General features: G+C 42.8%; 1 protein-coding gene across 1 annotated transcript in view; it reads right to left on the bottom strand.

The window, feature by feature from the left end:
- Positions 1–18,096, bottom strand: part of COL19A1 (collagen type XIX alpha 1 chain) — a 331,665-nt gene that overhangs the window by 255,235 nt on the left and 58,334 nt on the right. Inside the window, exon 9 of the mRNA XM_029912234.1 lies at positions 8,587–8,640. Within this exon, the coding sequence (XP_029768094.1) occupies positions 8,587–8,640 (54 nt within the window). The remainder of the gene's footprint in view (positions 1–8,586; positions 8,641–18,096) is intronic.

Here is an 18,096-nt window from a genome sequence, read left to right on the forward strand (position 1 = left end):
TTTTTTTTGCTTGGGGCGGCAGAAATGCTGGAGCCGGCCCTGGCTGAAGCTCAGCATCTTGTAAGGTCTGAGACCTTTTCCTGTAGCCATGTTGTAAGGCCTAAGGCCTTTGTCCGCAGCTATATTAGGAGAGCAGCAGCCATTAATCAAGAAGCAGAAAGTCACATCCTCACGTTCCATCTAAATTACATTAAAACAATGTACATTAACTCCTCGCTTTAAGCAAAACAATGTGAAGCGAATCCAATTTCCCCATAAGAATTAATGTAAATAGGGGGTATACGTTTTAAACAAACAATTTAACACTGTACACAGCGATGATTGTGAAGCTTGGTTGAGGTGGTGAAGTCAGAGGGTGGGATATTTCCCAGGGAATGCCTTACTGCTAAATGATGAATTAGCTTTTGGCTGAGCCCTCAAGGGTTAACCCATTGTTGTTCATGTAGCCTCACACTCTACAAGGCAGCATGAATGGAGGGAGGGGAGACAGCATGGCAGACAGACACACACACCCTGTGTGTGAGAGAGAGATGTGCATTGCCCCTTTAAGTACGCTGACCCCACTCTAAGTAAACTGCCTTGTTAAGTAGATCAGCAAGCTGAGACAGCAGCTGCTCCCAGGAAGTTCCCTCCATCCTGAGCCGTGTCCTGTCATCCCCCTCACCCCCACCATGGAGATGAGGTAAGTGGGGTGCAGGAGCAGGGGGGAAGGGGGACACCCTGACATTAGCCCTGTGATGGGTTGGATCAGAGAACCCCCCTTGGGAGCTGCCACCTGATGTGCCAAGGCTACTTCTACCCCTGCCTTCCCTACCAGCTTGGGACCCCAGCACCCTGCCTTGCTGAGCCAGACACTCCCATCTGCTCCAACGCAGACCCAGGGTCTGAATTACTTGCCCCAAAGCTGCAGGTTTACCTGAAAGCAGCTAACAGAAGTGTTCCTGTCTTTAACACTCAGATGCCCAACTGCCAATGGGGTCTAAACCCAAATAAATCTGTTTTACCCTGTATAAAGCTTATGCAGGGTAAACTCATAAATTGTTTGCCCTCTATAACACTGATAGAGCGATATGCACCGTTGTTTGCTCCCCCAGGTATTAACACATACTCTGAGTTAATTAATAGGTAAAAAGTGATTTTATTAAATACAGAAAGTTGGATTTAAGTGGTTCCAAGTAGTAACAGACAGAACAAAGTAAGTTAACAAGCAAAATAAAATAAAAAGCGCAAATCTATGTCTAATCAAACTGAATACAGATAATCTCACCCTTAGAGATGCTTCAGTAAGTTTTTTCCTCAGACTGGACACCTTCCAGGTCTGGGCACAATTCTTTCCCCTGGTACAGCTCTTGTTCCAGCTCAGGTGGTAGCTAGAGGATTTTTCATGATGGCTCCTCCACTGCTTTGTTCTGTTCCACCCCTTTATATATCTTTTGCATAAGGCGGGAATCCTTTGTCCCTCTCTGGGTTCCCATCCCCTCCTTCTCAATGGAAAGACACCAGGTTAAAGATGATTCCAGTTCAGGTGATATGATCACATGTCACTGCAAGACTTCATTGTCCACTTGCCAGCACAAACATATACAGGAAGGCTCACAGGTAAAACAGCCATCTGCAGACAATTGTCCTGGTTAATGGGAGTCATCAAGATTCCAAACCACCATTAATGGCCCACACTTTGCATAACTACAATAGGCCCTCAGAGTTATATTTCTTATATCTAGTTTCAGATACAAGAGTGGTACATTTATACAAATAGGATGATCACACTCAGTAGATTATAAGCTTTGTAATGATACCTTACAAGAGACCTTTTGCATGAAGCATACTCCAGTTACATTATATTCACTCATTAGCATATTTTTATAAAACCATATAGACTGCAACGTCACAAGCCTCCTTCCCCCCCCCCCCCCCCCGCACAGCAAGCAGGAGGCTCCCAGGAGCAGCTCCAAGGCAGAGGGCAGGAGCAGGACATGGCAGTTGGAGGAGAGACAGCTGAACTGCCGGCAATTGACAGCCTGCTGGGCAGCTGCCACACAGGGAACTTAGGGGAACGGGGAACTGATAGGGGGGCTGCCAGTCCACCCTGGTTCCAAGCCTCCACCAGCTAGCTCCAACGGGCTGCTCTTCCTGCAAGCAGTGGACAAAGCAGGCGGCTGCCAAACGACGATATAAGGAAGCATTGTGCAACTTTAAATGAGCACGTTCCCTAATTGATCAGCAACGTAACAACGTTAACTGGGACGACTTTAAGTGAGCAGTTACTGTAATATCGGGCTGTTAAGAAGGCAATCCTGTCCTAATATCACCCACCATCACCAGATACGGAAACCGATCTTAAGTTGATTAAAGAAAACTTTGTTTGATGGCATTCTGTCTGGCAAGAAATCACTTATCAATAGTTCTGGTTGTGAAATCCCCATTTCTTTATTGTTTTGTCTTTATGGTCCCCACTTCTCTATTGTTTGTCTGTATGATCTCTGTCTGGTTCTTTGATTGTTTCTGTCTGTTACAGAATTAGTTTTGCTAGGTGCAAATTAATTAAGGTGGTGGGGTATGATTGGTTAGATAATTTTGTTACAGCATGCTAGGATTGGTTAGTAAAATTTTAGAAAAATGATTGGTTAAGGTATGGCTAAGCAGGACTCAAGTTTCACTATATAAATTGGGGTCCAAGAAGGAGACCAGCTGAAGGAGCAGAAGAATAAGAAAAAAGGAAAGACCTGGAAGAAGAACTCACCTCTAAGAAACAGCCTAAGATCAAAGCTGCTAAGAATGCCCTGCACAACCATGACATGCAGCAACCAGAATGCAGACAAGACTGACCTTACCTGGCCAACAGGGAAAGTCCGCCTGCCTGATCAGGATTGGTGAGCATAGCATTGTATGCTTAGCATGTGTATTCTGCTTGGTAATTGTTAATAAATAGAGGATAAGAATATTAGTATGTAAGGCTCTTTCACTGGTAAAAAGGTCCTGCAAACCTGCAAAGAGTACACCCTGAGCCCTAGGAATTGGGTAAGGGTAGGTGTTCCTAAATTAAGAGGGTTACACCTTGAGTCCTAGGAACTGGGTAAAAGTGGGTGCGAGTAACAGAGAATTTTGTGCAGGTAACACTCTGAGACCCTCCCCTTTCTTGGGATCTCAGCCTGGTCTCCAGCCCAAGCCAAATGTCTACACTGTAATTTTATAGCCACATAGCCCAAGCCCAAGCCACCTGACCTGAGCCAGCTGTGCATGTTTTATTGCAGTATAGACCTACCTTGGATGACTAAGTCTGGTCAGTAGCACTGTTTGAGTGGATTTTCCTTGAGCAGAGGGGTGTCTCAAGCGGAAGACAAACAAGGCCTGTAAAACACTGTCACAGTAACATTTGATATTAAGGTTCCATTTACACGTTTTTCAAAGGGTTAATAAAGAATTCATAGATGTTTATAAGTATGTTACAGACAAACAGTAAATATTATAGATGGTTATAAGCAACCGATTGAGCTGTTGGACTCTATAAATACTGATTAACTAGTAAACCATCTACTAATCATTTATTAACCCTTAATAAAATATAAATGGAACCTGGACACATCTGTAAGTGTGACAGAATTTAATGTGAATAAAACAATCTGTATGAGGCTTCAGTCCCTACAAAGACTGAAGAGGCATGATAGTGTCCTTGGACTTGAGAGAACTGAAGATTGCACAGACAGAAATTCCCATTTCCATCACTGAGAGAGAATTCAATACCACAAGCAAAAGAATCAGAATCGTAGGACTGGAAGGGACCTTGAGAGGTCATCTAGTTCAGTCCCCTGCATTCAAGGCAGGACTAAGTATTATCTAGACCAGAGGTGGGCAAACTACGGCCCGCAGGCCACATCTGGCCCGGCCCCTGAGCTCCTGCCCCAGGAGGCTAGCCCCCTGCTGCTGTTCACCCTCCCCCGCAGCCTCACTTTGCCCCGCCACCATGCTCTGGGAGGCGGAGCTGCAAGCTCATGGGGCAGCGCAGATCCAGTGCTCTTTGCTGCGCGGTGGCGTGGCTGGCTCCAGCCGGGCGGTGCAGCTGTAGCACTGCCAGTCACCAATGCTCCAGGCAGTGCAGTAAGGGGGCAGGGAGCGGGGGGGTTGGATAGAGGGCAGGGGAGTTCGGGGGAGTGGTCAGGGTGTGGGGGTGTGGATGGGGTCGGGGCGGTCAGAGGACGGGGAACAGGGGGGTTGAATGTGGGCAGGGGTCCTGGGGGGCAGTCAGGAATGAGAGGAGGGGTTGGATGGGGCGGTGGAGGGCAGTCGGGGCAGGGGTTCTGGGGGCAGTCAGGGGACAGGCAGAAGTGGTGGTTGGATGGGGCAGGGGTCCCGGGGGGGGTCATCAGGAATGAGAGGAGGGGTTGGATGGGGCGGTGAGGGGCAGTCAGGGGTGGGGGTTCTGGGGATGGTCAAGGGCCAGGGGGGTTGGATAGGGGAGGAGTCCCGGGGGGGGGGGCAGATAGGGGGTGGGGGCCGGGCCACGACCCCCTCCCGTAACCAGCCCTCCATACAATTTCCTAAACCTGATGCGGCCCTCAGGCCAAAAAGTTTGCCCGCCCCTGATCTAGACCATCCGTGACAGATGTTTGTCAACCTGTTCTAAAAATTCTCTAATGACTGAGAATCCACAGCCTTAATTTATAAGGGGGGGGGGGGGTCGCACTCAGAGGCTTGCTATGTGAAAGGGGTCACCAGTACAAAAGTTTGAGAACCACTGTTTTATGAACTTGAAAATGTATGTCCCTCCTCAGGCTTCTCTTCTCCAGACAAACCCATTTTTTTCGATCTTCCCTCATAGGTCATGTTTTCTAGACCTTTAATCATTGTTCTTGCTCTTCCTTGGACTTTCTCCAATTTGTCCATATCTTTCCTGCAGCCATGCTGTAAGAACAACTGTGGTGAGAAAACTACTCCGAACAAAAGTTTGTTAAGTTGGGTTTTTAGTCTTAGAAACGTATTTTTATTTTTGTTTGTTTGTAACCATTTCTATCCCAATTCCTTCTACTCGGTATCCGCTGAATACAAGTTCTTTGTTAATAAACTTAATCTTGTTTTATTACACAACCATCTCAGTGCAGTGTTTCAAACTGAAGAGTAAAATCTTCAGCCAAACTAACAGGCTGGTGCTAGGTACTGTCTCTTTAAAGAAGCAGCAAACTTGATAAGGTTTTGTGAGGGACTAAGCACCGCAGAAGACATGGTTTTGGGGAGACTGGGAACTGGAAGGCTATTGGTGTCACTGCACAAAGAATAGCCAGGCTGATAGAAGCCAGGGTGAAGTCATTGTGCTGTAAGCAGGCTGCTGGTGTCAGGGATCTAAGCTGCACAGTACAGAAGCACCTAAGGCTACAGGGCAGGTGGTGACATAACCCCTTAATTGTTTGGATGAACCCCCCAAAGCGTCACAGTACCTCATTATTCAGAAAATTTATACCCTGCATAGGTTGGTGGTTAATTTTTTTAAAACAGTTCTTGACATGCTTTAACCTAGCAGTTTCAGATTTAATTTTAGTTCACTTTTAATTTAATATTCTGACAATTCAGCTCTAACTTGTTCTGAAATGAAAAAGGACTACAATGCTCAGGAAAGCTGGAAAGTTCTGATATTTCAAACTGCTGAGTGTAAACAGACCACAGTTTTGGGGAGACAAAGCTGCAGTAAACTGAGCAAGGACCCAAACAATCAACATTAACTCTGGATACCAAAGGAGGACTACTAAATGCAATTACAGCATTCGTGTTAGGGAAGAAACAACTTCTGATAATTTAGGCAAATTACTTAGAAAAATTGAGTTTGTACCTGTTTTTATCATGGAAACCACAGGAGGTGTTTTATTATGGGAATTAAACAGAGCTTATCCTAATGCAAGATGATTTTTACAATTCCCCCCATGAAGAATCTAAATTGTAAAAATTTACGTAGACAAAATATTTTGGAAAATGCCACACTTCTAAAGACAAATGTAAAGTCAGAGAAAGAGCCAAGTAAGTACGATATTTCCATTTTTATTTTGAGTGTCATTGCTGACTTTCTACTATGCATATTTTTAGTAATTTACAGATGGGAAGTGGCTGCATAGAAACCCTCTGACAATTATTTTCTTTATTGGTGCATGCACACGGAAATCCTCCCAGACTGCACATCTCTGTAGGCAAAGAAGCAAATGCCTTCTTAAATACTATTCACAATTTGGAACCCCCAAAGACTTAATGGGTGCCATGCACTACCTTGGATAAAAAACTGACCGATTGACACCATTTTGACTGACATCACAAGAATAGCCTGATCTCTAGATTTTGCTCAAACGACTCACTCCTGAGGCACACCAAATTTCAGAAAAATCTGACTAAGCATGTTGAGTTTAGAGGACTTTGTGTGAAGGTCAATCTTTAAAGAGAGGTGGTAATGCAACCTTAACTATAGTGGCACTGCTGCACCACTATTCTGGTAGCAACACTCAGTCACTTCCAAATTCTGTTGGAATTAAATTGATAACCTGGTGGTGGAAGCTCTTTATTCCAAAACCAATCCTCAGAGTCATCCAGTCCCCTATTATATTGTTCTATTTTAAAATGTAGCTTTCAGTAGTAGGCTCCAAAATTCAAATTGTAATTAAACCTAATTTTCAAATATATTTCACAATTTATTTCTGATGCAAAGAGCTTCTCATTTTATAATTTCAGATGGCTGGGTTTCGACAAATGGGTACAATTTACTTTTAAAATGGTAAAAAAATAATTTATAAAATATGATTACAATAAATTGTATGGGGGAGTTCTTAGGTGATACTGAAATTGAATTGTCAGATTCTTAGAGAAGTCACTCGCTGTTCTCTGCCTAATACTATTAGCATGAAATGCTCATTTCATTTCATACTCATCTTACTATAAATAAAACCACTGAGATGTATTTGTATTGTTGAATTGCATTAGTATGTTCTCAATCCCAACTGTCCTATTAACGTTCATAAAAAATCTTTTCAATTAGTAATTGAATTTAAGTCATTTAAACCTGAGGGTCAATTCCATTCATAATATTGTACCACTCCACCCCTAAATTAGACCAATTTAACCAACATAGCTATTCTACATAAACATACTAAACAGAGAAACAGACGATTCCAGAGATTCAAATAGATTTAAATATATTTTTAACCTTTGATATTCATTTTAAAGATGAAAGAATAAGAGTATATTAACATGTTGACAGTACAAAGCCTCCCGGGATTTCATGAAATTTCCCGTTAACTATTTTAAAAAATTGTTGAAATACTGTAACAATTTTATGTCAATAAAATGTTGTCTTAACATTTTCTATGCAATTATGTGTACAAACATACAGTGATGGACTCCCCCCGGGGTGCCACCTGGAACTGGGGTACCACTGAGCCCTCTGACCCACCAGCCTGGGCTCCCTCTCACACTGGGCTGCTGTGACAAGTTGCAAAGCCCTCCAAGCTTGCACTTTCATCGGCATTCACACAGGTAGTGGGGACAGACCCAGCTGCAGTTATGTGCAAGCTCTCTAACCACCAGAATCTCATCCTAGGACCTCAGAGCAGTACGGTACTGCCCTGGTCAAATCTGGCAGTATATTCGCTTAACACCTGGGGACTATGTGGTTACTTGTGGTAACCAAGCTGAGATTTTCCCCAGACACCTTAGTCAAATGCACACTGGTTTGGATTAAAACATAAAATAAGTTTAACTACAAAAGGATAGATTTTAAGTGATTATAAGTGATAGCAAACAGATCAAAGTAGCTTACCTAGTAAATAAACAAAACTGTAAACTGAGTTTAACATACTAGATAGGTAGGATATGAATTAGCAGATTCTCACCCTGAGTGTTAAACAGGCTGGCAGATTCTTAAGGAGCAAGCTGCACTAACTTACAGCTTGGAATCCCCAGATATTTCATTCATAGGCTAAAAATCCCTTTAGCCTGGGTCCAGCACTTCTCCCCAGCTCAGTTTTATGTTCCTCAGGTGTTTCCAGGAATCTTCTTGGATGGGGAGTCAGTGAAGAACCACAATGATGTCAACTCCCTTGCCTTAAATAGCTTTTACATATGCTTTGTCTCAAAGCTTGATTCCCACGCCAGTCAGTGGAAAAACACTGATATCCCAATATGGAGTCCAGCACCAGGTGACCAGGTCACATGTGCCTGTAGTGTCACAGCAGCCATAACTGCTGTTTATAGCATCCTTCAGGAAGGCCTCCCTCTCTTTCCCCCGGTGTGAAATAAGCTTCTTGTAAGGCCTATTGTTCTCCCTAATGGTTTATTAACTTGAATGGGCCCTTCCCAGCCAGCCATCTAGACTGAGTCTTTTGTCTAGAGGGTGTTCCCCGTGTGTAAAGACATTTGAAACACAGATACATAGTCAATATTTCTAACTTCAAATACAAAAATTATACATGCACAGAAGTAGGACAATATTCAGTAAATCATAACTTTTTCAATATCTTACATGACCTATCTTGCATAAATACATCATAGTTATGCCATAATCATATCATATAATAATATCTCTATGAAGAATATAGAGTGCATTGTCACACTTACCTTTTCCCCAGGAAGCCCAGAAACACCATTTTCTCCTTTAACACCCACTTCACCCTAAAAGATAAATTGCATATTTAGAGATTTAAGATTTCTGAGTTTGCCTTGCTACCAAGGCAACATGTTATTAACAGATTGTTTATTTCCCATGTATAGTTCTGTTTTCTATCAAGCTTTACAAGATATCACAAAATGGTGCTCTCATTGTGAGAGCATTGTTTAGTGAAAATATGAGCTATGTAAATTTGGGGGGAAAATCTGATGGCATAATATTAAAAACCTCACTTAAAGAAAAAGAGAAAAGAAAAGCAATTCAGAATTAAGGCCTGGTAAACACTTATACACATGCTTAACTTTGCTACCCCAAGCACTCCCATTGATTTCAGTGGAACTAGTCACTGTGGTATTAAAGTTGTACCTCTGGGTGGGCACTTCTGTCATAACTTGCATTATAATGAAAAAGGTGGGATTTGTATTTTTCTACATTGCAGATGCATGAGGGCAAAATTTGTCTCTCTGTGACAGGGTTATGTATATACAAACATCAGTATCTAGTACCTTCACTCCTCATTAGGATAGATCAGAGAAATGGAAAGTGTGTTTCAATCACAGAATCATAGAAAATTAGGGTTGGAAGAGACCTCAGGAGGTCATCTAGTCCAACCCCCTGCTCAAAGCAGGACCAACACCAACTAAATCATCCCAGCCAGGGCTTTGTCAAGACAGGCCTTAAAAACCTCTCAGGATGGAGATTTCACCACCTCCCTAGGTAACCCAGCCAAGCTCCAACCTCTTTGGAACCCCCCTTCAGGTAGGTGAAGGCTGCTATCAAATCCCCCCTCACTCTTCTCTTCTGCAGACTAAACAAGCTCAGTTCCCTCAGCCTCTTCTCGTAAGTCATCGATTTTCTCATTTTATAGAAGGTTTCAAAAATATAGGGGCCAAAATCCTACTGTCCTAAAACAAAACTCCCGTTCATGGCAGGATTTAGCCCAGTGTCTACATATATGCTACATGCAGCTAATATTTCTACTGCTAGCAGTTCACTTGTGCAGCTAGTATTTCTTCTTTTTTAAGATGCTAATAGTCAGGGGCAAAAGAAGTTCTCACTGAATTGGAATATCCACACCTCATGCTAACAAGTCATTTAATGTTAAATTCATCTACTCCCAATTCTTAAAAACAAGTATAAAATGTGTTGGGGATTTGCTAAAAGATGTATAGGACTAATCCTCAGCTGGTGTAAATTGGCATACCTCACTAACTTCAATGCTTCTATGGCAATTTAGAATAACTGAGAATCTGGACCATTGTTTTTAAAAACAAGTGAAGAAAACACCACACACTTACATTTTCCTTAGTAATTTCAAGTATGACAATCTGTAAAGTTTTGAAATTAAAATGAGGGAAGATAACAAAAACACTGAATCAATATTAGATACTCTAATAATCACAAATGAAAAGTTTTTCTACTCTTATCTAAAAGATAAACTTTCTTCCTAGCAACGAACAACTCAATTCTGCAGCCCCTTTTCAGTCAATAGCACATATGACAGTAATCCCACTGATTTCAATGGCATTACTCACATAAGTGCTACTCAGTGGGAGAAAAAGGTTACAGAATTAGACACCAAGAAAAGAAAGAGACTGAAGGTCATGTTTTCTGGTTATCAGTTTCTAAAAGCAGGAGATTTCTCCAAGTGACTACTACCTGAACTTTGAAATGATCCCACTCTGTTGCCTATAACCCTAGCCCTTGTCTTTGTCTCTTCCTCTCTTGCCACAGCATCCATTCACAGAAACCCACAGAAATGACTGCACCTGCACAAGCCAGCTGGCAACTCTTATTTAATGACATGTGAGTGGGATCAGCAAATCAAGCAAAATGAATTACACATGTGTATGCAGCTGCATTCCATGCAAAAATTCAAATCCAGTGAATTGAAGCAATGATTAGTTTTTTTCATTTTTTTTTTTCATATTGAAATTGTCTTGAATATAGTTATGTTAAGTTAGTTCAATCCCAACAGCAGAATAAAGTCTTCAGTATGTGAATGACAAACAGCCACTGGCACTATGAGAGGGTGAACAGCAGGAATGACTCCTGTTTCCTTGCCTAATCACCCACATCATACTTTGCTTCCTGTGCCACTTTCAGCTAAGAGAGACCAGAACCATTTTATATTCAGCAGAATATTTTTACATATTATATGCTATAAATTCATAGTTCTATATGCTACTTATGTAAAAAAAAAGCTCTAAGTGTGAGTGACTTACTAACTAGTCAACCATGGTAAATTTATACAGCTGTTTCGGAACAGTAGATAGACTTTCCTCCTAAAGACCTTAAGACAACTATATTCCATAGCAAATTGGATTATAAAGTTATTCCTGTGTCATATAATTGTGATTTTAATAAGCAGAGTGTAAAGTGTACAGATTATACTTTATGTTATACTCCCTATATAAGAATGACTGAGCTTTCATACAGACATCAGGAGAGACTAAATAGCAGAAAAAAGAATCAGTAGGGGTATGAATGGACGAATGGGCTATAAGGTGGATAGAAAGCTGGCTAGATCATCAGGGTCAACAGGTAGTGATCAACATCTCAATGTCTAGTTGGCAGCTGGTATCTAGCAGAGTGCCCGATGGGTCAGTCCTGGGGCCAGTTTTGTTTAACATCTTCATTAATGATCTGGATGATGGGATGAATTGCACCCTCAGCAAGTTCACGGATGACACTAAACTGGGGGGAGAGGTAGATCCACTGGAGGGTAGGGATAGGGTTCAGAGTGACCTAGACAAATTGGAGGATTGGGCCAAAAGAAATCTGATGAAGTTCAACAAGGGCAAGTGCAGAGTCCTACATTTAGGATGGAAAAATCTCATGAACTGCTACAGGCTGGGGACCGACTAGCTAAGCAGTAGTTCTGCAGAAAAGGACCTGGGGATTAAAGTGGATGAGAAGCTGGATATAAGTCAACAGTGTGCCCTTGTTGCCAAGAAGGCTAATGGCATACTGGGCTGCATTAGTAGGAGCATTGCCAGCAGATTGAGGGAAGTGATTATTCCCCTCTATTTGGTAAGGTGAATCTACTAGTGAGGCCACATCTGGAATATTGCGTCCAGTTTTGGGCCCCCACTACAGAAAGGATGTGGACAAATTGGAGACAGTCCAGCGGAGGGCAACAAAAATGAGTAGGGGGCTGGGGCACATGACTTACGAGGAGAGCCTGAGGGAACTGAGCTTATGTAATCTGCAGAAGAGAAGAATGAGTGGGGATTTGATAGCAGCCTTCAACTACTGAAGGGGGGTTCCAAATAGGATGGCTGTTTTCAGTAGTGGCAGATGACAGAACAAGGAGCAATGGTCTCAAGTTGCAGTGGGGGAGGTCTAGGTTGGATATTAGGAAAAACTATTTCACTAGGAGGGTGGTGAAGCACTGGAATGGGTTACCTAGAGAAGTGGTGGAATCTCCATCCTTGGAAGTTTTTAAGGCCTGGCTTGACAAAGCCCTGGCTGAGATGATTTAGTTGGTGTTGGTCCTGCTTTGGACTAGATGACCTCCTGAGGTCTCTGCCAACCCTGATATTCTATGATTCTATGTACATTATTATTTTATCTGCGGTTATTCTATAACAGCCACCATGCTTTGCTTTTCATTCATAGGCCTCAAAGTAGTTTACAAAAGGTGAGCATGCATCACTATCCCAAGATTACAGATGGGGTGACTGAGGCACAGAGTCAGTGGCAGAGATGAGGAAAAAACAGGTTCACTGACTCCTAGCCCTATGCTCCATCTGCTAGACCAGTCTTCCTTGTCCCAGAGCATGCTAGCAATACATTGAATACTGAATGTGTGCTTTATAAATATAAACAAATAAATTAATAACAACAAATGAGTGCAATAATAGAACAGAATTAAAATCAATGACTTAGAGAGAAACTATCAGCAGCAATTTTTAATCAGGCAAAGTGGTTAATTTTGAGCTTTCCAAAATACTCAGACAAAACAGACTGCTTTCACCAGACACCCATCATTTGCTGGCTCAGGGTTAAAGAGACTTGGATTTAAAGGCAGGATTCTAAAAAAAACACATGTGTTAAGTATGAAACTACAGGGCTAATAAGAAGTAATATGGGGAAGATTTTCAAAGGCACAAAAGGGAGTTGGGCACATGAGTTAAGAATCTGATTATAAGGATTACTGGTGATTACAGGTATCAAAAATTAGAACCATACTGTAATTACAGTGTAACTACACTGCACTGTAACAAATGTTCATGCACTATGAAATATAACTGATTAATATAATCTGACAAGACTGGTGATCTAGTTGTAGAAGAAAATCTGAGTTCAAAACCTGAGCTGTGTGAGCCTGCAGGTTATGGTGAACTGAACCCAAATGTTTTATTCACAAAGATTGGAAGCAAACCCATCTATTTATGTTGTTTGGAAGTTATACCATAATTGAATACACTCTGACAACCACAGGAATCCCATCTCTCTCCCTTGCATTGTGGTCCTTTCTATTACCAGCCCCTTCTTTCAATTACTGTGAAGTCCTTGATGTTTTGAGTTGAGAGCAGATAAAACACCGTAAGGGCTAGGCTCAGGTGACCTCGCACCTCTCCTGGAGACAGGCAGCCTTTCTCCCTGATACTCTGTGGGGGGGTTCCCAGTTGCCTCTTCCCCTACTTTTTATCTTATCAAAGGGACCATCAGGAATGGACAATCTTCAATACACACCAAAGGTATTGAAGAGAGGCCAGGACACAATTGACTCCTGGATAGGTAGCAGGAAGGGGACACACTAATCCCAGGCCACTAAGGCCCAGATCCACAAAGGGACTTATAGCTAGGCACCTAAGAATGTGATTCAGAAAAGCCAGCAAGCTAGGTGGAGAGCTGCCTAAAATAGCCAATGGAAGATGCTGAGGAGAGGGGTGTGTCCTAAACCCTCCCCCTTAGGGACTTAGATGTCTAAATCTGGGTTTCAGGGAAGCACCTATCTCTGCTAGCAATCCACAACCAGGAACCCCTCTCCTGGAGTCAGGTGGCTTAGGTGCCTACGTAATTTCTTATGAGAAAGAGTTAGGCATCTGCCTCCCTCCACACAAAACAGTGGCTGGAGATAGTGGTGGTGCTGCCACCCACCTTATAATCTTTAACCCAGTAGTTAGAGCACCCACCTGGAATGTGGGAGACCCAGGTTCATTTACCCCCTCTAATTCGAGTGGAGAAAGGATTTGAACAGGGGTCTCCCACCTCTCAGCAGGGTGCTCTGATCACTGAGTTATGGGACAGTCTGATGTGGGGCTCCCTCAATCTCTCCTGTTGAAGCTGTTCCACTTTGGATAAATACTTCAAGAGGCACTGGACCTGAGAGAGAAAGAGAAAATGACTCTGTAGCTGGTGGTTGGGGCACCCGCTGGGGAAGTGGAAGATCAGGGTCCCATCGCCCTGCTCCAATAACTCTAATTATTTAAAAAGAGACAACAGTTTCTTGGGAAGGTGAAGATGTTTGAGAAGGCCTCACAGACTTTCCCTTGGTACAAACATAATACTTCAGGTTTATGGATACATCTCAAACCTTGAAACCAGGGTCAGTTTGAAGGGGATAAAAGGTACAATACAAATATTTCCCACTTGTCATTCAAAACTGCTCAATCCTACGGTGCTGCAGGCGGGAATGTTACAGCAAGAGCCTTAGCCCTGTGAGTGTAGAGAACCTTGCACTACTAATTAAAAAAAAAAAAAAAAAACCTCTGGACAGTTCTGGAATGGCACTGATAATGGTTCCAGAGTGAACTTAGCCAAAAAGATGGGCTATTATGCCATGGGATCTCTAGAGAAGGAGGAATATAGGGAAACAAAGAGAAATGGGTGAAAAGATGTTCATGGCTGCAAGAGAGTAAAGGACTATTTGTCTCAGATTTGTACAAGATGAGAATACCCTGATTTTCCCCATACAAAGTTAGCAATGCAGACCTTGAAGGAACACTAAAACAACCAGAGGGAAATAAATTGTCAGCTCATCCATCCAACCGCTGAGCAATGATACTTAAATGCACTAAAGATGGTAACAGTTTCATAAACTGAACATAGAAAAGATCTTGTCAATGTTATGGGTCCTGAAATCCATTCAGTATAATTAAATTTTGAAATAGCACAATGACCGGTCATTAAAAAATGAATTTAAACCTATCATTAATATTCACTATGAAAGGCAACATAATGACAATTCTTTTCAACAGAATTCAAGGTATTTACCAAGTAAAATATTTAATAAATAGCAGACTCTTAAGAATCTTGATATATGTTACAGATAATAGGAGGGTTGCTATATTTTTGACAATGCTCACTTCTGTCAAGTCATAAGCAGATAGGGTGGAAGTTTACCAGATCAACATAATAAAATGTTCCTAGCAATTTTCCTTCAAGATTCCTCCTAAAGCAAAACCAAGTTTTAAATAATGATTGTGTGGACAGCAACATATTACCTTCTTATGATGCTAACCATTTCCCAGTCTGAAGTGGAAGCAATTTTGCACATCTGACACTACCTGCAGCACTGTTTTTTGATCATCTCATTACATTAACTATTCAGAATGCCTCAAAGGCAATTGACCTTTTAATCTTCATGTCATGCAGCCATTATGTGGTGCACCTATTGTAAAACTAGAAATTATATGCTAGTATGGAACACAAAAGATGTACCTTGTTTCTTTTATCATGCATTACAATTGTAGGATCACATACAGCAAAACTGACCTAAAGCAAAATATGTTAAAAAGAATGACAAGAGCAACTTGTCTTTAAGCTGACAAATTTAATTCATTTCATGTCTAAAGCCCTAAGACATGCTATTAAAAACATATTTTGGTCAAAGATACATATTTGCAAGTTCAGGATTGAAGTCACGTAAAATGTATTTACAGGCGAGTCTCATCTTATGCGGGGGTTCCGTTCCGCGGTTAGCGCGTAAAGCGAAAACCGCGTATAGTCAAAATTACATTGAGTTGAATGGCGGGCGGAATCGCCCGCACTACAGGTACAGTATTAAAATTGTTATTTTTCTCTCTTTTTTTTTGTTTTTGCCGACTGCGTAAAGCTGAAATGGCGCATGTTAAATGCGCGTAAGATGCGACAGACCCTGTACATGACAATATGAAATGCTAATTCTTAAGTTAGAAAACAATATCTACAATCAGTTTCAAGAACTGAATCTGATATGAGAAGGAAAGCACCAACTGATTATGTCACACATTAGGCCATGGTTTTGTTATCAAGATACATGCAAATGCAGTGAATGGGTGGAAGCGTGGACATAATTTGGCCTAGTGCACATAAATATTCCTAAGTGTTGCATTACATTTCTGCATTTGTCCTCAGGAATGGACACACTGGTCCAGATAAAATGAAAATTTACCCTCCCATGAACCTTTGTCATCCCTCAAACCCAACCTAAATGCGGCTTTTTTTTTAGGTTTGATTAAGTTTTCACATTTGCACCTTTACATGTCTGTGTTCCACCTGGCACCAGAAATAGAAATGTCCAGCTACCTTAAAAGCCATCTAACTGAATCTGTGGTCTAATTAGAAGAAAGAAATACTAGAAAGTTCAAAAGAAAGTTGTTCCCCTAAGAAATCCAATCTAATTTTGCACACCCAAGAAACTGACATTTCTAACAGGAGTCCAAACTTCTGAGTCTATATCTAAATTAAGTCTCCAAGCTTTTGAGAGTTGCCCACCACTAATTAGTGCAATGAACACCATATATGAAGGGAATCATCCTGAGAGTTTTAGATAAATATAAAAGCGTTAGCAGGAGTCAGGGGAGCTTAGGCTAAAAGAGGAGCCAGACGGAGACCACATAATGTTCTCTAGAGTTAGTGGGTATATGCTGACACATGACGTGCATGTGCATACATGGGAGCAAGATATTGAAAAAGGGAAATATGTGCTTTGTGAACCTCTCATTTTGTAACTGCAATACACTGGTCTAGAACATGCAACAATGTCTCCCTGTAATGGATTGCCTGAGTAACTACAACTTACCACTTTCACACTGCCAAAGGAGCTCTCAGCTTAAGCAGAAAGGCCTCTTTTTAGTTCTGAAGTTCCCAGGTTCAATTACTGCTATCAACCAGCATGTCTGAATGTATGTGGCTATGGTATTTTACATGAAGAATTTTCTTTCCTTTTTCAGGCAGACTGAAAACTTTAAGGCTACTACTTAAAAACAGATGAAAAATGTAAATGTCTGGAGACTTAACACTGCAGGTTAGACACATTGAACCAAATATATATTTTGTTGGCCCTAACTGAAGAGACCAAAACCTTCTGGGTCATTGGTTTGAATCCAAACAGGGGAAGATTTATCTAAAATGGCTAGAATCTGATGGCTATTAAATTCAATGAGTTTGTGATCTCAGTCAGGGCCGGCTCTAGCTTTTTTGCCGCCCCAGGCAAAAAAAAAAAAAAAAGCGGCCGGACTGCCAAAGCAAAAAAAACAAAAAAACAAACGGCAGCCACAGGGAGCGCGTGGAGGGTGGTCAAGGCGGCTTGCAGGGGGGTGAAGGGCAGCACCCGTCCGCTCCCTCCGCCCGTGGGCAGCCAGGCGCTGCAGTCCACTTGCAGCTGGGCGAGAGGGGCTCCCCCCTCCGGCCTTGGGGCCTCTCCCGGCCGGACAGGCTCCAAGGAGGGCAACACAGGCAGCGCTGGCTGGGGTCTGCAACCTCCGCGTGGGGCCGGCATTGCAGCGGGGCTCGGCACAGTGCAAACGGCGCCGGGATCAGTGGGGCCCGCCCCTCCGCTGCCTGCCGGGCCGCAGCAGAATCCTCCCTCCCTCCGGTGCCCGCTGGGCCGCCGCAGAACCGTCCCTGCCACCGCTGCCCGCCGGGCCGCCGCAGAACCGTCCCTGCCACCGCTGCCCGCCGGGCCGCCGCAGAACTCTCCCTCCTTCCAGTGCCCGGGGGCTGCAGGAGGTGCTGGCTCAGCCACTCCTTTAAAGGCGGCTCGGCCGGGCCGGGCTCAGAGCGGCGCGGGAGGCGGAGGCCGGTGCAGGCGGCGGGGAGTGGCGCGTCCCGGGGAGCCCGGCGGTACGATGAGCAGCGGGGATCACTAGTTCCTGCCCCCCCCGTCAGGGTCTGTCAAGGCTGTATCCCCACTTTGAACTTTAGGGTACAAATGTAGGGGCCTGCATGAAAACTTCTAAGCTTAACTACCAGCTTAGCTCTGGTCCCGCTGCCACCATTCTCACTGGATTCCCTCCCTGGGAAGCCTTGAGAAACCTTTCACCAATTCCCTGGTGAATACAGATCCAAACTCCTTGGATCTTAAACAAGGAGAAATTGACCCTTCCCCCCTCCTTCCTTTCACCAACTCCTGGTGAATACAGATCCAAACCCCCTTGGATCTTAAAACAAGGAGAAATCAATCTGGTTCTTAAAAAGAAGGCTTTTAATTAAAGAAAAAGGTAAAAATCATCTCTGTAAAATCAGTA

Source organism: Terrapene carolina, unplaced genomic scaffold, assembly GCF_002925995.2.
Source record: "Terrapene carolina triunguis isolate 2854851 unplaced genomic scaffold, T_m_triunguis-2.0 Scaffold42, whole genome shotgun sequence".
Taxonomy (NCBI): domain Eukaryota; kingdom Metazoa; phylum Chordata; order Testudines; family Emydidae; genus Terrapene; species Terrapene triunguis.